The sequence below is a fragment of the Gorilla gorilla genome, chromosome 18 (genome assembly GCF_029281585.2).
Source record: "Gorilla gorilla gorilla isolate KB3781 chromosome 18, NHGRI_mGorGor1-v2.1_pri, whole genome shotgun sequence".
Taxonomy (NCBI): domain Eukaryota; kingdom Metazoa; phylum Chordata; class Mammalia; order Primates; family Hominidae; genus Gorilla; species Gorilla gorilla.
This window is the reverse complement of record NC_073242.2, coordinates 14,969,416-14,992,381: the sequence shown is the minus strand read 5'-3', so window position 1 is coordinate 14,992,381 and position 22,966 is coordinate 14,969,416. Positions and strand designations below refer to the sequence as shown.

The 22,966-nt window shown below is 48.5% G+C and overlaps 1 protein-coding gene and 1 long non-coding RNA gene across 2 annotated transcripts in view; both read right to left on the bottom strand.

Annotated features, from left to right (window-relative positions):
• LOC129527566 (uncharacterized) overlaps positions 1 to 22,966 on the bottom strand; it is a 131,392-nt gene that overhangs the window by 28,620 nt on the left and 79,806 nt on the right. The window contains exons 2-3 of the long non-coding RNA XR_010131504.1: positions 22,088 to 22,207; positions 21,057 to 21,126 (exon numbers count right to left, since the gene is read on the bottom strand). This is a non-coding gene — a long non-coding RNA (uncharacterized lncRNA). The remainder of the gene's footprint in view (positions 1 to 21,056; positions 21,127 to 22,087; positions 22,208 to 22,966) is intronic.
• Positions 2,060 to 8,409, bottom strand: RMI2 (RecQ mediated genome instability 2). Its single transcript, XM_004057204.5, has 2 exons — positions 8,070 to 8,409; positions 2,060 to 3,181 (listed from the first exon to the last, which is right to left on the bottom strand). Exons 1-2 carry the CDS (start codon positions 8,362 to 8,364, stop codon positions 3,033 to 3,035), a joined length of 444 nt encoding a protein of 147 aa, XP_004057252.3. The 5' UTR covers positions 8,365 to 8,409; the 3' UTR covers positions 2,060 to 3,032.

Sequence of the window (22,966 nt, the reverse complement as noted above, 5' to 3'; positions counted from 1 at the left end):
ATAATAGGGGAAGCTGGGTACAGGTATATGGGAACTCTTTGTACTATCTTTGCAATTTCTCTCTCTCTCTCGTGTGTGTTTGTGTGTGTGTGTGTGTGTGTGTGTGTGTAGACAAGCAAGAACATACTGATCCTCCCAGCAATAATGATTTGGTGCCTACCAAGTGTCACATACCATGTAAAAGTGATCTACATCTTCATTTATTCCTCACACCAGTGCTATGAGCTGGGCATAATCTGCATTTTACAGATAAAGAAACTGAACAATGGAGAGGTTAGGTACCTTGCTCATAGTCACACGGCAAGGTTAGTTGCAGATGAAGGGCTCAAATTCAGGTTGACAGGACTGCAAAGTTCCTGTTAAAGCTCAGCAATATTGCCTGAAAAATCCCAAACTGTGAACATAAAACAGTTCAAAACAAGCTTCTTGTGGGCAACAAAAATGATGCATACTTTCCAATCTGCCCGGCTTTAAAAAGAAAATAGTTTAAAAGCACAGCACACCCGAGACACTGACAACACTCAGTGGCGGAGACGATGTGGAACAGTGACTCCCCTTCATCGCTGGTGAGAATGCAAAAGCAGACTGGCAGTTTCTACAAGGCTAACCATAGGTCTACCATATGGCCCAGTATTGCACTCCTAGGCATTTACCCCAATGAGCTGAAAACTTACACCCACACAAAACCTGGGCATGAATGTTTACAGCAGCTCTATTCATAGTTATCAAAGACTGGAGTCAAGATGTCCTTCAATAGGTGGATTAGATAAAACTATGGTACATCCATACAATGGAACATTATTCAGTGATAAAAAGAAATGAGCTGGCTGGGCGTGGTGGCTCATACCTGTAATCCCAGCACTTTGGGAGGCCAAGGTGGGAGGATTGCTTGAGTTTGGGAGGTTGAGGCTGCAGTAAGCCACGTTCACACCACTGTACGCCAGCCTGGGTGACAGGGCAAGGCCCCATCTTAAACAAACAAAAATTAAAAACTCAAAATAAATAAATAAATAAATAAATTAGCTGGGCGTGGTGGCACACATCTGTAATCCCAGCTACTTAGGAGGCTGAGGCGGGAGAATCGCTTGAACCCGGGAGGCAGAGATTGCAGTGAGCAGAGATCACACCACTGCACTCCAGCCTGGGTGACAGGGTTAGACTCTGTCTCAAAAAAAAAAAAAAAAACAGTCCCTAAGGAATTCTTCATGTTTCTATCTTGTAATAAGCACGGGCATTTATTGAAAAAAAAAAAAAAAGAAAAAAAAAAGCTAACAAGCTGGAAAAAGACCTGGAGGAGTCCAGACACAATGGCTCACACCTGTAATCCCAGCACTTTGGGAGGCCGAGATGGGAAGATTGCTTGAGCCCAGGAGTTTGAGACCAGCCTGGGCAACATGGCAAAACCTTGTCTCTACAAAAAATACAAAAAAATTAACCAGGCATGGTGATGCGCACCTGTAGTCCTGCTACCTGAGAGGCTGAGATGGGAGGATCACCTGAGCCTGAGAGGTTGAGGCTGTGGTGAGCTGTGATTGTGCCCTTGCACTCCAGCCTGGGCAAAACTGAGATTGTCTTAAAAAAGAAAAAAAAAAAAAAGATATGGAGGAATCTTATATGCATAGTAAATGAAAGAAGCCAGTCTGAAAAAATTACTTACCGTATGATCCAACTATGTGATATTCTGGAAAAGGCAAAACTGAAAAGAAAGATCAGTGACTGTCAGGGTTGGTGGGGAGGGGTGAATAAGGGGAACCCAGAGGATTTTTAGGGCAGTGAAGCTATTCTGGATGATACTGTAGTGGTGGATACATGTTATTATGCATTTGGCAAAATCTACAGAATGTATAAGAGAAGGAATGAAGCCTAATGTAAACTAAACTTTAGTTAATAAGAATGTAATGTTGGTTTATCAAATGTACCATCCTAATAAAAGATGTTCATAGCTGGAAAAACTGGGAGTGGGGTGTGTGGAGTATATGGGAACGCTGTAGTTTCTCCTCTATTTTCCTGAACACCTAAAACTGTTTTCTTAAAAGTCTATTAAAAAAAAACCCATACAGCCTATTAAAAAATTTATTAGAGGTAGAATATCAATAATCCAGGTGAAAGTCTACAACCATGTCAGAACACAATCTAACTCCTTTGATATTTACAATCTCAAAAAATTCAGGCATGGGTACTAAGCAGACAGCAGAAACCCAACATTGAAAACCATCACAGCAAAAAGTCATTCCATACAAAGACAAAAGAACTCTACACCAGGAGGCTCACCACGTCTCGCCCAAAGTTATGAAGTGGAAGTTTAGCTAATGCCTGAAAGGCGTCCTTTATCTTGATGTTTTTCATTTCAACAAGAAATTCTGAAAACGTCTCAACATCTCTGAGTAATGGAAGAAGGCATCACCTTCTCTAGCTAGGAAAAGGGATAGAGCTGCGTCTAAATGTTTGAGTGGTGTCCGAAGCAGAAAGGGAGCTGTTGTCTTTCAGGGGCCGCCATGCCTGCCGTTAGGAAATGCCATTTCACTTGCAAACTGGTTATGGTAGTTGATGATGAAGAAGATGAGGAGCCAGGATGTCATTCCTTTTTTACACAGTCTGTCTTCCTGCCCATAACCACACTTTAATCACCATGGGCAATGACCATACTTAAATTTTGCATTGTAAAACAGGGACGCAGCAGTAATGGAAAAAGTATCATCACTCATAAAATTTGGAAAATGCAACATGAGACTTCTGTGTCTGAGAGAGAGAGAGAGAGAATTAACACACACAAACCAGGAAGGAAAAAGAAACACAAGCATCTGCTTTTCATCAGCAAACACAGGCAAAGCAAGGGGCAGCAGAGGCTGTGTCACTGAAGTATCCGAGGATTTAAACATTCCTACATCCGGACTCCTTGGTCAACCAAAGCAAGGCTCTCTGAGAAGCATTTGAAAAATACACATTGAAAAGTGTCCATGAAATCCACATCATTATAAGCTTCTAAATAGTTTCGGGATTTTGGTTGTTTTTAACGACAGTTCCAACATACTCTAAGGAATATTCCTGTGTAAATCTTCTACCTCCAGTTCCCACATACTTTCATGGATGGGATTATCAGAAAGGTCTGTCATCTTCACAGCCTGCAGGCAGGGCTCAGGGCTGCAGGCCTGAACCACTCCCATCACCATCACATACTTTCCTAGAAAAAGAAGAAAAGCCCATAGTAATGTTCTTTTTTTTTTCTTTTTTTCTTTTGAGACAGAGTCTTGCTCTGTCGCCCAGGCTGGAGTGCAGCGGTGCAATCTCGGCTCATTGCAGCCTCCACCTCCTGAGTTTAAGTGATTCTTGTGCCTCAGCCTTCTGAGTAGCTGGGATTACAGGTGCCTGCCACTATGCCTGGCTAATTTTTGTATTTTTAGTAGAGACAGGGTTTCACATGTTGGCCAGGCTGGTCTTGAACTCCTGACCTCAGGTGATCCACCCACCTTGGTCTCCCAAAGTGCTGGGATTATAGGCGTGAGCCACTGTACCCAGCCATCTTCTTTGGTTTCTGATTTTACTAGGCCAAACAAAACTGTCATGTAAAATGTAACCACGCCCAAGGAATGGCGGAGACGCTCCCATCAGAGCGAGTTATAATTAGGCGGCTGTGAGGTGGGGGCAGAAAACCTCAGCTTTCCTCTAATCCTGTTGCTTGCTCAATGCTACAGAGTGTGTGACTGGTTTCTGTGCACAGGACACATCCTCTTTCTGCAGACACCCTCTGACAGTTACTAAGCAATCCAATTTTCCCTCCACATTGCCGAAAAGGCTGGGCAGGCAGCCCCCCGCCCCATTGTTCCAACTGCTGAGACATATCCCTGCCACCTCCTCCAGCACACACAAGCAAATCCACACAAGGGCCGGCTGCCACCAGGATGATCTAATGACGTATTAACTGTGACTCTCTTCCCATTCCCTTGGGGAAGTGACTCTCCTTGAAAGCAAAACTTGGCCAGTCTCAACCACATAAAACCCGATTGTGTAAAAGAAAACTCCAAACGCTGCAGGAAGGACAGGCCCGGTGCCAGCCCTGCTGCCTGCCCCGTGAGGCTTTCATTGCACTGCACGTGGGGCCTGGGGCTTTGACTGAAGCCCCAGGCAAGCTGACCCCTGATCCTGCTGTTCAACCCCAGGCAGGATGTGCTCAAGTATCTCAGAACTACCCCCCTACATTCCACCTGGGTCCCTCCGTGACAGAGGCTAGTTCTGAAAATGCACTTGCCATCCCCTCTGAATGGGCCTAAAGTGCTGGTAGGGTTGGAACACACAGAAGTAGAATGACTGAAGGCCCACGAAGAGAAGAACAAGCCCAAGGGCATTCCAACCGGGAGAGGGGAACAGGAGCTCTACTGAGAAGGCACACACAGCCAGCCGGATGAACTCGAAGGCACGCGATGGGACAAATTGGCCTTGTAGGTTCTACCCACACCCTCTCCCACTCCAAAGCAGCTCTCCGCTGTCTCTCCCTCTCCTTCCCGCATCCCCACCCCGCGGTTGCCATGACCATTCCAATGGCTCCAGCCCATCTCCTGCCAGCTTCCTCCTCTTCGAAACCATCCCCACCCCACTGCTGCAGTCAACATTCTCAAATCCACCTCCTGCCTCCAGAACTCAGTTGATCCAAGCGCGATCTAGGTAAGCATGGTTTCTCTGATTCTCCTGCAGACAGAGAGCAGCTTGAGGGCAGGAAGAGCTTCTCCTTCAACTCTGCCTCTTCAGCACCTTAGGTTTATGGAAACAAACTCCTGGATGTTCCAGAGGAAGAGATGGTGGAGGAACAGCACTACAGCAGCAGTGCAGTGAGCAGAGTTCAAGGCCATCTTGAAGCAGGCAGGTCCTTCCAGACAGCCACTGAAGCTCATCAGGATAGAGCCCTCCTACCTTCCACCACTGCCCCAGGCTCCCCAAAGGCACGTGGCTCTATCCCCTTCAAGCCTTTGCACAGGCTGTTCCATGGAGCCGCACAATCTCCTGCCACTGCACACAGACAGAGGGTGCCCAAGTGTCCCAGTTTTAACACTGAAAGTCCCACGTCCCAGGACCCTCTCAGTCCCAGGCAACCCAGGAGGGTTGGTCCTTACAGATAACTCCAATGCATCCTTCAGGGCTGCCTCTTCCAGGAAGCCTTCCCTGAGCCCTCAAACCTAGATCAGCTGTCCCTCCTCTGCGCCACCTCACTCTTGCCTGCAATGTTACTTTGTGTTTTAGTGGCCCGCTTACCTCCCTGCCTCCCTGATGGCAGTGACTCAATTTTGTCAAGCTGGACTCAGTATTAATTAACAAGAAGAAATGACATGGCCCCTGCCAGCTGGCATTCAGGCCAGTGGGTATGTCAGACAGGTTCACCAATGCCCATGGGTTCAAACACTTAAGTATTTACTAGATGCCAGGCTTATGCCAGAGCTGAGACCAGATAGGAGACTGCCCCAGCCTGCCTGCAAGGTGCTTTGCCTGCAAACCAACACACCAAGCAGCATGGGTTACTTGCTGGGCCAAGGCTAAGGCCAAGGGTTGGCAAACTTTTTCTGTAAAGGGCGAGATAAATATTTTGGGCTTTTCTCGCCATAGGGTCTCTGTCCCAAATAAAATTCTAGCTGGGGTGAGACAGCGGCCCGAGACATTCTGTAAATTACCAATGTATTCCAATAAAACTTAACTTATGAACACTGATGCTTGAATTTCATATACTTTTCACATATCACGATTTTCTTTTCAACCATTTAAAAATGTGAAATCCTGCCAGGTGCAATGACTCACGCCTGCAGTCCCAGCACTTTGGGAGGCCAAGGTGGCCAGGAGCTCGAGACCAACCAGTCTGGCCAACATGTTGAAACCCCATCTCTACTAGAACTACAAAACTTAGCCGGGTGTGATGGTGCACACCTGTAATCCCAGCTACTCGGGAGGCTGAGGCACGAGAATCGCTTGAACCCAGGAGGTGGAGGTTGCAGTGAGCCATGATTGCGTCACTGTACTCCAGCCTGAGAGACAGAGCGAGATTCTGTCTCAAAAATAATAATAGTAATACATAAAAATTTTAAAAGCATTTTTAGTTCGCAGGACACATGAAAAGAGGAGGCCTGTAGTTTGCTGACCCTGTCCTAGACTAACGCTGGGGCTGAGGGCAGGGAGACAGAGGGAAGGCTGATGGGTAAGGCAGTGGGGGGACGGAACAGGAGCATGTGGCAGTAAACGAGTCCTGATATTTGCATCCTCACTGTGAGCCAGGTGCAGTACTAAGGCAGTTGTTTACTTATTGAATCCACACAACAGGCAGGAATGATTAGCTCCTTTTTACAAAATAGTACAAGTCCAGAAAAGTTAACAAGAGTGCTCCAGGCAGCTCAGTTGGGAAGGGGTGGAACCAGAAATTCCACCTAAGCCTGTCTGGGTCCAAAGCAGCTCAGGCCAGACCACAGCCCTATCTGCCTCTAGTTAGACTCCAAGACTGAGCAGGAAGGGCCCTTAGGAATGAAGTGATCTTGGCCTGATTTCCCAAGGGAGGGAGCTGAGGTGAGGGAAGGCCCATGGAGCCTCAGACCTCCTCAGCTTAGACCTCACATCCTCTAGAAGCCTCCCCGGGCCACTCAGCACCTTGCACATCCTCATGGCTCCCCAAAGATCAGCGATCCTCTGGGACACTTGCTCACCGCCTGTCTCCCAGCAGACTTTATCTAGGTCTCGGCTGCAGCCCAACACTGCACATGAGGGGCTGATGTACAACACGTGCTCAATTGACATCCCAGGGAACAAGTGAGATGGATGCCCATTGCCTATCACTCAAGACTATTGGTTTTTGGAGCACTTATGTGTCAGGCACTGGGCCAGATGCTGAGGATACAGTTGTCAGGACCACACAGCTCTGGCCCTCCAGTAGCTTGGGCTGGCCCAGTGGTTCTCAAAGTATGGCCCCCAAACACCAGGCGTGGTGGTACAGGCCTGTAGTCCCAGCTACCCAAGGAGGCTGACCGCAGGAGGATTGCTTGAGCTCAGGGCCAGCCTGGGCAACATAGTGAGTCCCCTATCTCAAATAAATAAAACATTTACAAAGTCGAAAGTATGGTCCCCAGACCAGCAGCATCAGCATCACCTGGGAGCTGGTTAGAAATGCAAATTTCCAGCCCCACCTGGACCTCCTGACTCAGAAACCCTGAGGGTGGAGCCCCAGCCATCCCAGCTTTAGCAAGCCCTCCAGGAGAGACTGATGCTGGCTCAAGTTTGAGCATCAGTGGTTTAAGAGAGGAAGCAGGCAGGGCGCAGCGGCTCATGTCTGTAATCCCAGCACTTTGGGAGGCCGAGATGAGCAGATCACTTGAGGCCAGGAGTTCGAGACCAGCCTGGCCAACATGGCAAAACCCAGTCTCTGCTAAAAATACAAAAATTAGCCGGGTGTGGTGGCACATGCCTGTAATCCCAGCTACTCGGGAGGCTGAAGCATGAGAATCGCTTGAATTCGGGAGGTGGAGGCTGCAGTAAGCTGAGGTCGCGCCACTGCACCCCATCCTGGGCGACAGAGTGAGACTCCGTCTCAAAAAAAAAAAAAAAAAAAAAGAGAGAGAGGAGGCAAACATGAGTGAGCTACAGCCCAAGACAGTTCAATTAAGGAGAAGTACAGGAGGGTCTCCCGTTCCTAGGGGCTAGGGAGGACTTCCCTGAGAAAGGTAACATTTGAGCTGAGACGTTAAGGATGAGCAGAAGTTTCCCAGGACAGTATTTCCCAAAACAAGGATATCAATTGGGAGAGGGGGCTTGTGACAAACGAAGGTGCCGGAGTCCCTCCCCAGAAGATTCCCACTAGGGGTGGGAGAGTCCCAGGAATCTGTATTTGTAAAAGGGACGGCAGGTGATGCTTATCATCAGATCAACTTCACCAAGGACGGACCGAAGCAAGGGTACCCAAGCGGGGACCCGCAGGGGCAGAGGCCCGGAGGAGGGACAGACCCGCCCCGCCCCCGTTCGAGTGTCAAGAACAAGATCGAATCTGGCCTCGGCAACTTCTCGGCGGGCAGCAGGGAAGAGGGCGCCCGGTGAGGCCCGGGCATTACCTGGGACTAGACAGGGCCGCCCGCGCGGCACCCGCTCCAGGCCGCGGACCGAGAAGTCTCCGCTCGGGTCCCGCAGCCGCGCCTCGCCGCGGTCCGCCATCACTACCCTGCCCTGCATCCACACGGCCGCCAGGTCCAGCGGCCCGCGGCCCACCGCCGCCCGTGACAGCCGCCACGCGCCCGGGCCGCCCTCCGCGTCGCGCCGCAGCTGCTCCGCCAGCACCTTGAGTGGCGGCGACCTCGGAAGCCGCACCCCCGCGGGGCCGCCTGAGAACGAGTCCGCAGCCGCCGCCATTCCGCCTCGCCGCAGCCATTCCACCCCGCCGCCGCTTTCCCGCCAACTTTGAGAAGCAGCGGGGCCCGGCCCGCAGCCACCAATCAGAAGCGCGCTGGCAGAGCCGGCCAATGGTCGACGTCAGAAGGCGGGACCACCGGGAGAAGCGGCCCTCTCTAGCAGCCAGGAGTGCGCATGCGTAGTTAAAAGTAAATAAAGGCCCTCAAGTTAGGCATGAACGGAGGAAATGGGTTAAACGAGAATAAATAATTGAAGGCAGAGAGGTAAAGAACTTCCTCTTTCAACGCATCTCAAAATTTGGCGTGCATGCAGATCACCTACAGAATATGATTATTCATCCTTACATTGCCTTGTTTTGAGGTTAGTAAATACTGAAACGAATTGAGAGTCCGTGTTTATTGGGAGTGAGCAAGAATCCAGTCAGGAGATAAGGCTGGGGAGGGAGACGGGGAGAGCTGGCAAACTTGCCTTTTCTTTTATTATTATTTTCATTTATATTTTAATAGCATCAAATAATTTTAAGGTTAATAAAATATATTGCTATTTTTCAGACAAGAAATGCACATTTATTGTAAAAAAAATAGGGAAAAAATGTAGAATAAGAAAATAATTGTAAAAGCTGCTTATAGATACCCACTTTTAAGTTTGGGGTATATTAGCCTTTAGGCTTTAAAATATGTGTGTGTATTTTTTTTGAGACAGGGTCTCACTCTGTTGCCCAGGATGGAGTGCAGTGGCACAGTGACGGGTCACTACAGCGTTCACCTCCCGGGCATAGGTGATTCTCCTACTTCAGCCTCCCAAGTATCTCGGACTACAGGCGTGCACCACCACGTCCAGCTAATTTTTGTATTTTTTGTAGAGACAGGGTCTTACCATGTTGCCCAAGGTGGTCTGGAACTCCTGGGATCACGCAATCCTGCCTCCTTGGCCTCCCAAAGTGCTGGGATTTCAGGCGTGAGCCACCATGCCTGGCCTATTACTGATATACAAATAGTGTTTTGTATATTGTTTTCACTTAATAATGAACATCCTTCTGTATCAGCAAATATCCATCTGCTTCCTCTTGAATGACTGCATAATACTCGATTTGTCTTATCACATATTAAACCAATATCCTACAGTTGGACATTAAGGCTATTTCCAATTTTTCACTTTATAAATATATCCACTGTGGACCTACTTAAAAGATAAATCTTTTTTATTTTATTTGTTTTTTTTAAGACGGAGTCTCACTCTGTCACCCAGGCTGGAGTGCAGTGGCGCCATCTGGGCTCACTACAAGCTCCGCCTCCCAGGTTCACGCCATTCTCCTGCCTCAGCCTCCCGAGTAGCTGAGACTACAGGTGCCTGCCACCAGCCCAGCTAATTTTTTGTATTTTTGTTAGTAGAGACGGGGTTTCACCGTGTTAGCCAGGATGGTCTCAATCTCCTGACCTCGTGATCCACTCGTAAAAGCTAAATCTTTGTGTGCATCCTTCAAATAAAATTCCCAGGAATCTCTCCCTAAAAATTGGATGTCCCCAGTCAGCAAAGTCCACAAATCCTAAATCAGGCAATCCTTAAGGTCAAGGTCAGTTCTTAAGAGAAACTTTGAGTTCCCAGGGCCTCCTGCAGTACCAGGCATTCAGAGAGTATTCAGCAAGAGCTTGATTTTTTTTTTTTTTTTTTTTTTGAGACGGAGTCTTGCTGTGTCACCCAGGCAGGAGTGCAGTGGCGCCATCTCAGCTCACTGCAACCTCCGCCTCCCAGGTTCAAGTGATTCTTCTGCCTCAGCCTCCTGAGTAGCTGGGACTACAGGTGCACGCCACCCGCCTGGTTAATTTTTGTATTTTTTAGTAGAGACGGGGTTTCGTCATACTGGCCAGGCTAGTCTCAAACTCCTGACCTCGTGATCTGCCCGCCTCAGCCTCCCAAAGTGCTGGGATTACAGGCGTGAGCCACCGCACCCGGCCAAGAGCTTCATTTTTATAAAATTGAGCCAGGTCCTATTGTAAGAACTTTGTAGGAAGTATCCCATGTACCCCCACAGACCCTGAAAAGACTGTTCTACACAGGTGAGGAAACTGAGGCTTAAGGAAGCTAGAGGGCTGGCCCATAGACTCTCAGTAGCCTCTATGAGGTTTTGGCCTCTACACCTAATATGGTTTGGCTGTGTCCCCACCCAAATCTCATGTTGAATTGTACTTCCCATAATCCCCACATATCATGGGAAGGACCCCATGGGAGGTAATTGAATCATGGGGGCGGATACTCCCATGCTGTTCTCATGATAGTGAGTGAGTTCTCACAAGATCTGATGGTTTTATAAGGTGCTTTTCCCCCTTTGCTCGGCACTACTTCTTCCTGCTGCCACATAAAGAAGGACGTTTGCTTCCCTTTCTGCCATGATTGTAAGTTTCCTGAGGCCTCCCAGCCCTGCGGAACTGGAGTTAATTAAACCTCTTTCCTTTATAAATTACCCAGTCTTGGACAGTTCTTTATAGCAATGTGAGAACAGACTAATACAACACCTCAACCCTGACCTATGAAGTAACCAGGCTCCTAGGCTGAGAAAGGAGCAGGAACATTAACCAAGAGAGAATCCAACCCGTTCATGCCTGGTGGGTCCTCACTGACCTTCCCCCAAGGTACCTTAAGGACAGAGAAGTGATGGGGAAGGGAGTTAGCATGAAGGCAGAAGCCCCCAGGCTTCTTGTATGAGCCTGGGAATCCCCCATCATTCCCTTGGCCTCCAGATTCCCTGCACCCGCTCCCACAAGCCCAACACCATGTTGCTGGCAGAGTGATCTTTTCAAAACACAAGTCTTAGCATGTCAGCACCAGGTTTATAACACCTTGATGGTGTACTCCACACATCTGGAATGTGAGCATTCCAGGCAGAGGGAACTGCACATGGAGGGGCCAGACAGGGGAGAGAAAGCAAGTAGCATGTAGCAAACTGCCAGTAGTTAAGAATGGCTGGGACATAGAGTAGAAATGGAGGACTGGGGATAGATGAGTCTGGCCCTACATAACCTCATGTCTTATCCCCATTTTACAGATGATGAAACTGAGGTTCAAGCCAATGACAAGCCTGAAGCCACATGGCTAGTGAGTGGCAGAGTCAGAACTCAAACCCAAATCCATCTGACCCCAAACTTCATGTATCTTCAACTACAGGCTCCATCTCACTGTTCACACTCTCACCCACCTCCACCCATCAAAGGTGCCTCTAGACCTTTGCTTGTGTTGTTTGCTCTCTGCCTGACATGCCTCCCCCTCAATCGCTCTCAGTTGAAACCTGGCTTACTCATCAAGTGCCTGCTCAGCAGCAAGACCTCTTCTCTTCACGGAGCCTTTGTTGAGCCCCACCACTGGAATTAACCTCTTCCTTCCAGACCAGTTTGCTGGTGCCCCTAATCCACAGTTTCCCAACCTCAGCCCTACTGACACTGGGGCTGGATAATCTTTGTCGTGGGGGCTGTCGTGTGCACTGCAGGATATGGAGCAGTACCCCTACTTTCCACCCACTAGATGCCATGGCACCCTCCTCAAGTTGCAACAACCAAAATATGTCTTCAGACATTGCCACTGTCCCCTAGGGTACTAAATCACCTCTATGGAGAACCACTGTCCTAAGCTACAATACTCACTGCCCTCTGTTTTGAGCCATAAATAGTTGTGTCTGTGTCTGTCTTACCAGTAAAGCCTGGGTTCTCAAACTAAGTTGTCAGCAGCAGACAGACAGGTAACCCTGGTGTAGCAGGGGCAAACTGGCCTTCTGATGTCCCGGCAACAGGGGTCCGTCACACTCAGCCGGTGGTTGTCATGCAGGACTGTGGGCCCATTGTTGCTAGATCTGATTTTTCAAGACATTTTCTTTTTTTCATTTGTTTTTGTTTTGTTTTAGATGGAGTCTCACTCTGTTGCCCAGGCTGTAGTGCAATGGCACGATCTCAACTCACTACAACTTCCACCTCCCAGGTTTAAGTGATTCTCCTGCCTCAGCCTTACAAGTAGCTGGGATTACAGGTGCCCGCCACCACGCCCGGCCAATTTTGTGTATTTTTAGTAGAGATGGGGTTTCACCATGTTGGCCAGGCTAGTCTCGAACTCCCTACCTCAGATGATCCACCTGCCTTGGCCTCCCAAAGTGCTGGGATTACGGGCGTGAGCCACCACGCCCAGCTCAAGACATTTTCATGTATAATTTCCATGTTTAAAAAAAAAATGCTGGCAACCAATTCAATTCTGAAACAAAGGAACAAAAACAAACCATGTGCCCCAGAAAGTCATCCATGGACTGACTCTGGCCCGTGGGCTTCCAATCTGCAAACTCTCTCTAGAACGTGACCTCTGCTTCAGGCACCAAGGCAGCCTGCATGTTCACTAACGTGCAGCTCCTTGAAATCTCCTGCAAAATAGCCAAAGGGCTGTAGTGTTCCACCAGCTCCAAGAGTTGCAAAATCGGCATTTTAAATTACAGTCATGAGCAGACAACTGGGGTCTGTTGACACATGTTGGGTAAGCCTCCCCTCTAGGGAGGATTATCCCCCCTCCCCCACACCACAATCCATCACCCTCACACTCAGGCCTGAAGCAACCCCCGTGCCAGCCTCCCCGAGCTCCAGCTTCCCAGTGAGATCAAAGATCCTTGGAAGGCGGTTTCCTGCCACCTGCACCAGTGAGGACAAAGGTAAGGTGAGAGGAATTGTAGGCCTTGGCTTTATCCTCAATCTGCTCGTTCACCAGTTCCCAGGCCAATCAGGCCAAAAATGCTTCTGGTTTCCAGAAACAACCCTACTGCACTAAGAAAAGGGGTTGTTCTGGGTGGGGCATGGTGGCTCACGCCTGTAATCCCAGCACTTTAGGAGGCCAAGGTGGGTGGATCATCTGAGGTCAGAAGTTCGAGACCAGGCTGGACAACATGGTGAAACCCTGTCTCCGGTAAAAATACAAAGATTAGCTGGGCATGATGGCACGTGCCTGTAATTCCAGCTACTTGGGAGGCTGAGGCAGGAGAATCACTTGAACCCAAGAGGCAGAGGTTGCAGTGAGCTGAGATCACGCCACTGCACTCCAGCCTGGGTGACAAGAATGAAACTCGGTCTTGAAGGAAAAAATAAAATAAAATAAAATAAAATGGGTTGTTCTGGAAGGGTATCCATATAGTGACATCTTCAAAATAGCAAAAGCTGTTATTAGCTGAGCCCTTACTATGTGCCAAGCACCATGCCAGGCACTTCATGTGCAGAGACTCAGTTATTCCTCATGACAACCCTAAGAAGTAGATAACTTTTCTTAAGCCCAATTTAGAGATGAGGACATTGAGGCTTGGACAGGGGATGTGACCTACCCCAGACCACACAGCTAGGAGGAGGTAGAGCCAGGAACCCATCCCCACCCTGGGAACCCTTATAAAGGGTTCCTCTTAGGTGTCTCAGTAATCAGGATGGTGGTTCTTAACATAACGTCTTACCCACTATCCTGGATTGGCACCGTGGAAGAATACTCTGGGGAATTTTTTTTTGAAATACAGGTTTTATGAAAACACACACATACACACACACAAATTTTGAACTGTATTTAATGAAATGCCTGCCAAAGTATGCAAAGGGGCAGTGGATGGATGTCTCTTACTTACTTTGGATGCAACTTACTTTGAAATGCAACAAGAAATAAGGTGGATGGCTGGGCGTGGTGGCTCACGCCTGTAATCCCAGCGCTTTGGGAGGCCAAGGCAGGTAGATCACAAGGTCAGGAGATTGAGACCATCCTGGCTAACACGGTGAAACCCTGTCTCTACTAAACAATACAAAAAATTAGCCAGGCGTGGTGATGAGCACCTGTAGTCCCAGTTACTCTGGAGGCTGAGGCAGGAGAATGGAGTGAACCCGGAAGGCGGAGCTTGCAGTGAGCCGAGACGGCGCCACTGCACTCCAGCCTGGGCGACAGAGTGAGACTCCATCTCAAAAAAAAAAAAAAAGAAGAAAAGAAAAGAAAAGAAATAAGGTGGATGGATGGGTGGATACAGGGAAGGACAGGTGGCTAGAGCTGAGATAAGGCAACTAGAGTCACTTGTTCATTGTGGAATCCGCATGGTGGGTGATTGATGTTCACTGCACAGTTCTTTCAATAACACAACATCTGGGGACAACTGTAGGTTCCAGGGCTGCAGCACAGCCTTCCTGCATTGGAATGTCTGGGGGTGGGACCCTAGAATGATTCTGGGGCCCAGCCCTCCCGCATTCAGTGACAAACAAACTTCTGCTCTCTCACTCACAGAGTATCACCAGGTCATGTGAAAGTCGATGCATCTTGGCCTCTGGTGCCCCTTTTTCTCCACTTCACGCAGGCCCAGGGCTGGGCTCAAGGGAGCATGGGTAGAATAGGGTAAAGTCACACCTCAGTGCCTGATGACTGACACTCTCGGGCCCTCTGCACCAGTAGTGATTTCTGCTGTCCACGGCACACTGCCATGGCGTGAACAGAATGTTTGTGCCCTCTCCTCCCAAATTCATATGTTCCACTGTATGTGGTTAACTATAATTTATTGTATAGTCTCAAAAAACTAGAAGAGGCTGGATGTGGTGGTTTACGCCTGTAATCCCAGCACTTTGGGAGGCCGAGGTGGGCAGGTTGCTTGACCTCAGGAGTTTGAGACCAGCCTGGCCAACATGGTGAAACCCCATCTCTACTAAAAATACAAAAATTAGCTGGGTGTGGTGGTGGGTGCCTGTAATCCCAGCTACTCAGGAGGCTGGGGCAGGGGAATCATTTGAACCCAGGAGGCGGAGACTGCAGCGAGCCAAGAATGTGCCACTGCACTCCAGCCTGGGCGACGAGAGCAAGACTCTGTCTCAAAAAAAAAAGGGAAAAAATGTAAAAAGAAAATTTAAAAAAGGAAAGAAAAAGAAACTTAATTCCCAACGTGAAAGTGTTAGGAGGTAGGTCTTTTGGGAGGTGGTTAGGTCTCATGAATAAGGATGGAGCCCTCATGAATGGGATTAGTGTCCTTTTAAGAAGGGTCCCCAGAGAGCTCTTTTGCCCCTTCCACCTTGTGAGGACACAGTGAGCTAGAATATGAGTCCTCACCAGACACTGAATCTCCCAGTGCCTTGATCTTGGACTTCCCACCTCCAGAACTATGAGCAGCCTGGGCACAGTGGCTCACACCTGTAATCCCAGCACTTTGGGAGGCTGAGGTGGGAGCATCACATGAGCCCAGGAGGTGGAGGCTGCAGTGAGCCGTGACTGCACCACTGCACTCCAGCCTAGGCAACAGAGCAAGACCCCATCTCAAAAAGAAATTATGAGCAATACATTTCTGTTGTAGGTTTCCTAGTCTATGGTATTTTGTTTTAAAGCCTAAACTGACTGATACACATTTCCAGCTCTCTTGAGGAGTCTTTAAGCACAATCTACATCTTGGATATGATAATAACAGTAATGCTTCTACTACAACTACGGGCCAAGCATGCTGCTAGCTGCTATGATGTATTCCAGCTCATTTCATCCACAAACCCCTGCCAGAGACCTACTTCTGCCCTCCCTCCCTTTATAGGAGAAAAAAAACTGAGGCTCAAAAAGTCACTAAGCCTACAATAATGAAATCTGTGTGGTACTGACATGAGAACAGACATATATAGATCCAGAGGACACAATGAGTGTCCAAAAATAAACCCATACATCTATTCCTTTTCTTTTTTTTTCTTTTTTTCCAAGACAAAGTCTTGTTCTGTCACCCAGGCTGGAGTGCAGTGGCGTGACCTCGGCTCATTGCAACCTCCGCCTCCCAGGTTCAAGTGATTTTCCCGCCTCAGCTTCCTGATTAGCTGGGACTACAGGCACGCGCCACCACGCCTGGCTAATTTTGTATTTTTAGTAGAGACGGGGTTTCTCCATGTTGGTCAGGCTGGTCTCGAACTCCCGACCTCAGGTGATCCGCCCGCCTCGGCCTCCCAAAGTGCTGGGAGTACAGGCGTGAGCCACCACGCCCAGCCATCTTTGTACTTTTAGTAGAGATGGGGTTTCACTGTGTTGGCTAGGCTGGTCTCGAACTTCGGACCTCAGGTGATCTGCCCACCTTGGCCTCCCAAAGTGCTGGGATTACAGGCATGAGCCATTGCACCGGGCCCCCAGTGGCTTTTCAACAAGGGCCAACAAGGTCATTCCATGGGAAAATAATCATTTAATAAATAATGCCAGAACAATAAGAAAAAGAAGAAAGTTCAACCTCTCTGTCTATGTATAGAATGGACCAAAGGCCAAAATATAAGAGCTAAAACTGTAAAACTCGTAAAAGAAAACAGAAGGGTAAATGTTCACAACCTTGGGTTTGGCGATGGATCTTTAGAGATGACAGCAAAAGCACAAGCAATAAAAGAAAAAAATAAATTGGACTTTATAAAAACTTTTGTGCATCAAAGGACATTATCCAAAAAGTGAAGACAATTCACAGAATGGGAAAAAATATTTGCTAGTCATATATCTGATGAGGGTCTAGTATCTAGAATATATAAAGAACACTTGCAACTCAACAACAACAACAAAACCAATTTAAAAATGAGCAAAGGACCTAAACAGACATTTCTCCAAAGAAGGTATATGATATGGTTCGGATGTTTTTTTTCCTTCCAAATCTCATGTTGAAATGTGACATCATTCCAGTGTTGGAGGTTGGGCCTAGTGGGAGGTGTCTGGGTTATGGGGGCGGATCTCTCATGAACGGCTCGGTGCTGTCCTTGCAGCAATGAGGTCTCACTCTATGAGTTCATCTGAGGTCTAGTTGTTTAAAAGAACCCAGCACCTCCTCCCTTCTCTCTCACCACGTGACATGCCTGCTCCCGCTCTGCCTTCTACCAAGAGTAAAAGCTTCCTGAGACCTCACCAGAATCCGAACAGATACTGGTGCCATGCTTGTACAGCCTGCAGAACTGTGAGCCAAATAAACCTCTTTTCTTTTTTTTTTTATTTTTCGAGACAGGGTCTCACTCTGTCACCCATGCTAGAGTGCAATGGTGTGATCATAGCTCACTGCAGCCTCAGTCTCCCAGACTCAAGCAATCCTCCCACCTTAGCTGCCCAAGTAGCTGGGACTACAGGTGCACGCCACCTAATTTTTGGTAGCTAACTTTTTGTTTTTATTTATAATAGAGACGAGGTCTCGCTATGTTGCCCAGGCTGGTCTCGAATTCCTAAGCTCAAGTAATCGTCCCACCTCAGCCTCCCGAAGTGCTGGGATTACAGGCAGAAGCCACCGCGCCCAGCCCTCTTTTCTTTTCTTTTTTTTTTGAGAGGGCGTCTCGCTCTGTCACCCAGGCTGTAGTGCACTGTCTTGACTGCCTCAGCCTCCCGAGTTGCTGGGACTACAGGCACGCACCACCATACCCAGCTAATTTTTGTATTTTTAGTAGAGACGAGGTTTCACCATGTTGGCCAGGTTGGTCTTGAACTCCTGACCTCAAGTGATCTACCCACCTCGGCCTCCCAAAGTGCTGGGATTATATGTGTGAGCCACTGCGCCCGAACCTCTTTTCTTTATGAGTTCCTTAGCCTCAGGTATTCCTTTATAGCAACAAAAGTGGACTAACACCATATACAAAAGCCAATGAACACATGAAAAGATGCTCAATATCATTAGTCACTAGGGAAATGCAAAAAAGCACTAAGCTGAATTCGAACCTGGGTCTGCCTGACTCCACAGACCTGGGCTCCTGGGTCTGCTCCCTTCCTGTCCCCACACCTGTCCACACCTCCTAAGGGCCACTCTAGGGAGCTGAAGCAGCCAGGCCTCCCAGGAGTGGCATGGCCACGGTGGGGCTGGAGATGATGAGATTCAGTCTTGGTGAAATCTAAAAACTCGATGGCCAATATCCCTACACAAACAGTCCTGGTCTGTCTGGGCTTGCTGCTGGATCCTAAAACAATGCCTGGGGCATAGCTGTTCAGTACGTATTTATTGAATGAATGGACGAATGACACGGTTATGGCTTGAGAAGAGTAACAAGTCAGGTTCCCAGGGAAGCCCACGGACGAGTGAGCAGGTTTATTGGGGAGTGCTCTTGGAGGCAGCACCTGTGTGGGAGTGAGGTCAGCAGGACCAGGCAGAGGAGTTGAGCTGCGATGCAGTCGCAACAAAGGCTTCAGTCATCCCTGGGGAAAGTTCTGGGAGCTGGAGTAGCACAGTAGAGCTGTCCTGCCTGGGGAAAAGGGGGCCGGGCTTTTGTACTCCATATTCACCAGTCTTTGGAGGTGTGCTGTCCCGTGGGGTAGGGGTCTAGGGGGCCATGCCCAGAGAGGGACTCAGCTGGGCACGAACCATCAGCCACCAGCTCTCCCAGCAGCTGGGGAGTGACTGCCTCTGTCTAGAAGGGGGACCTGGGCACACACCAGTGTCCACTACAGCAGGCATTTGGTCCTCTCTCTCCTTGGGCTCAGTTTAACTCAGCTGTATGTAGTTACCACCAACATCCATTCATTCATTCAACAAACATGTGGTAAGCACCTACTATATGCCAGATGCCATGCCAGCCCCTGTGGCTATGGAGACGTACAAGGCAGATGCAGCCCCTGCCAAAGGAAGCAATAGTCAAGTGGGGCGACAGACACAGAAACAGATACCACAAGATCACATCACTGCTTTCATCTCCTACTCACTGCTTTGCTGTTCCTAGACATGCCAGGTAAACTGCCTCAGGACCTTTGCTCATACCGCATCTTTGATATCCACTGTATAACTGACACTGACAGCTCGTCTCAACTCATATTAAGCCACCATTCAAGTGCTCAGTCACCCCATGTGGCTTGTGGCTTCTGTATTAGAGCAGCTCTGAGTCGGGGAAGGCAGGGGCTTTTTTCTGTTGGCTACAGGTCCCTGGACATGAATTATCCACATTTTCCTCGACTTTTCAATAAACCAAGAAGGAGACCTGCTCCGTCACTGGCAGGACTGTGCACTCCCTGTGGAAACATCTGTTTGCAGCCCCCCACCATGTCCTTGTCATTAATTTCATTTAAAAATTATCTTAAGATAGTCTTGCTCTGTGGCCCAAGCTGGAGTGCAGTGGCATGATCATAGCTCACTGCAGCCTCGACTTCCTGGGCCCAGGTAGTCCTCCTGCCTCAGCCTACTGAGTAGCAGGGACCACAGGTGCATGCCACCACACCTGGCTAATTTTTAAATTATTTGTAAACATGGGGTCATCACTAGCTGCCCAGACTCGTCTCAAACTCTGGGGCTCAAGTGATCCTCCTTCCCTGCTCTCCCAAAGTGCTGAGATTACAGGTTTGAGCCACTGCGCCTGGCGAAAGTTAGCTTTAATTCAGCACTTACTGTGTGCCTGACACTGTTTTAAGTCTTTGCATAAATTATCTTTTTTTTTTTTTGGGGGGGGGAGGGGACGGAGTTTCGCTCTTGTCGCCCAGGCTGGAGTGCAATGGCGCATTCTTGGCTCACTGCAACCTCCTCGTTCCGGGTTCAAGCAATTCTCCTGCCTCAGCCTCCCAAGTAGCTGGGATTAGAGGCATCTGCCACCACGCCCAGCTAATTTTTTTGTATTTTTAGTAGAGACGGGGTTTCACCATGTTGGCCAGGCTGGTCTCGAACTCTCGGCCTCCCAAAGTGCTGGGATTATAGGTGTGAACCACCGTGCCTGGACATGTTACCTCATTTAAGCCTCCTGATCACTCTGTACAGCAGATACAATGATTGTACCCATTTTACAGATGAAGAAACTGAGGTTCAGAGAAGTCAAAGAATGTGCTCAAAATCACACAGCTTGTGCAAGGAAGAACCTGATATGAAACCCTGGCAGGCTGGCTCCAGAGCTTGTGTTCCTAATGTGTTAGGAATGTGTTCTCACTCATTCACACTCAGTCATTCAGCAAACACTGGCTACTGGAATCAAGGTGGAGGTACATGGGGCTAGCAAGTCAGGAGCTCTGGAGCCAACTGTTTCTCTGCCACTGCCTGGTTGAGTGGCCTTGGGCAAGACACTGTCCCTCTCTGAGCCTCACTTTCCCCTTCTGTGGAATAAAGGGACTGGACCATCCTAACTCATGTTTTTTCTACAGAGAGGACCTCTGTCTACAGCCAGACTTGATAATGAATTCCCCAGGAATCCAACGTCTGGCCCTAAAAAGGGGGTTCAAGGAAATCCTCATACCCCACCTCTTGCAACAGCACTGGCCAATGGCCCCCATGCTGCAGGTAAAAACATGGCCAAAGATATGGATGAAACAAAATCCAATCCAGCCAGGCGCGGTGGCTCACGCCTGTAATCCCAGCACTTTGGGAGGCCGAGACGGGCGGATCACGAAGTCAGGAGATCGAGACCATCCTGGCTAACACGGTGAAACCCCATCCCTACTAAAAATACAAAAAAATAGCCGGGCATGGTGGCTGGCGCCTGGAGCCCCAGCTACTCGGGAGGCTGAGGCAGGAGAATAGTGTGAACCTGGGAGGCGGAGTTTGCAGTGAGCCGAGATTGCGCCACTGTACTCCAGCCTGGGCGACAGAGCGAGACTCCGTCTCAAAAAAAAAAAAAAAAAAAAAATTCCAACCCAAAAACAAAAGGCAACATTTATTGAGCACTTACTGTGTGCCTTATGTGTCTCATTCATCCTCACAATAACCCAATGGAGTTGGCACTGTTCTTATACCCATTTTACAGAAGTGGGAGATTGAGGTCTACAGAGATTTAACTTACCCAGGTCAAACAGAGCAGAATCACATCCGCTCACCATACGACCCAGCGTTTCCGCTTCTGGGTGTCTAACCTAGAGAAATAAAAACTTAGATTCAGGCTGAGTGTGGCATCTCACGCCTGTAGTCCTAGCACTTTGGGAGGTCGAGGTGGGAGGATCACTTAACCCCTGAGGTCAAGGGGGCAGTGAGCTATGATCACACTACTGCACTCCAGCCTGGGCAACACAGCAAGACCCTATGTCAAAAAGAAAAGAAAACTTACATTCACACAAAAACCTATACATAGATGTTGAGGGCAGTCTATTCATCATCACCCCAAACTGGAGACAACCCCATTTAACAGAGGAATTTAACAAGCTGTGGTACATCCACACCATAAACTACTACTCAGCAGTGAAAAGGCGTGGACTACCGATACAACCAGCAACTTGGATGAATCTCAAATACTTGGTGTTGGGCAAAAGAAGCCAGACCCAAAAGTACACATCTACAGGATTCCATTCATCTGACATTTGGGCATAGCTAAAACTCTAGGGACAGAAAACAGACCAGTGATTGTCAGGGGCTGGGAGCAGGGGAGGGGATGATGACAAAAGGGTAGCAAGTGGGAATTTTTTGGAGGGATGAAATTATTTTGTGTACTGGTTGTGGTGGTGGTTAGATGACTCTCAGCTGTGTCAAAATTTAGAGAATGGGGGGCTGGGCGCAGTGGCTCACACCTGTAATCCCAGCACTTTGGGAGGCTGAGGTGGGTGGATCACTTGAGGTCAAGAGTTCGAGATTAGCCTGGCCAACATGGCAAAACCCTGTCTCTTCCAACAAATACAAAACTTAGCCATGCATGGTGGTGGACACATGTAGTCCCAGCTACTTAGGAGGCTAAGGTGGGAGAATCTCTTGAACCTGGGAGGCGGAGGTAGCAATGAGCTGAGATCGTGCCACTACACTCCAGCCTGGTCAACAGAGCGAGTCTCTGCATTTAAAAAAAAAAAAAAAAAAAAAAAAAAAAATTATAGAATGGCACATACATACCCAGAACAGAATCCCAGCTCCGTGCAAATGACAACTTGTCACAGGTGGTGGCCCAGCTGGAAAATACTTGTTTCCTCTTCCGGGACTTCAGTCGAGAAAGCCCAGTAGTACCTAAGTTAACTACCAAGGAGAAGAGGGAGTGGAGAATGACTGCTTAATGGATACAGAGTTTCCTTTGGGAATGATGAAAATGTTTTCCAACTAAAGAGAGGTGGTAGTTGCACAACGCTGTAAATGTACTAAACACCACTGAATTGTTCATTCCAAATTAGTTAATTTTATGTTATGTGAATTTCACTTCCATTTATTAAAAATAGGTTCCAGGTCAGGCTCACGCCTATAATCCCAACATTTTGGGAGGCCAAAGCGGGAGGATCGCTTGAGCCCAGGAGTTCAAGATCAGGCTGGGTAACAGGGAGACCCCCATCTCTACAAAAAATTAAAAAATTAGCTGGGCATGGTGTTGTGTGCCTGTAGTCCCAGCTACTTGGGAGGCTGAGGTGGTAGGATCACTTGAGCCTAGGAAGTCGAGGCTGCAGTGAGCTGTGATCATGCCACTGCACTGCAGCTTGGATGACAGAGCAAGGCCCTGTCTCTAAAAAAAATAAGTAAATAAAAAAGGTTCGACTCCCCCCTCAAAAATAGTATCCACGGATAACTGTGCCCTAAATCTACCCCCAAGAAATTCAGGCCCTTCGAGAGGTTAAGTAACTTACTCAAGGCCACACAGCCAGGAAGAGGTTGACCCTGAAATCAGCCTGCCTCCAAAGCTCCAGTTCTTTCTACTGGAGACGGGAGAAAATGGGTTAAATATCACTCATCCCATTCTCTCCAGGGAATTCCTCAGGAATTCCTTTCCCCTGGAGCAGTGTGACTTTA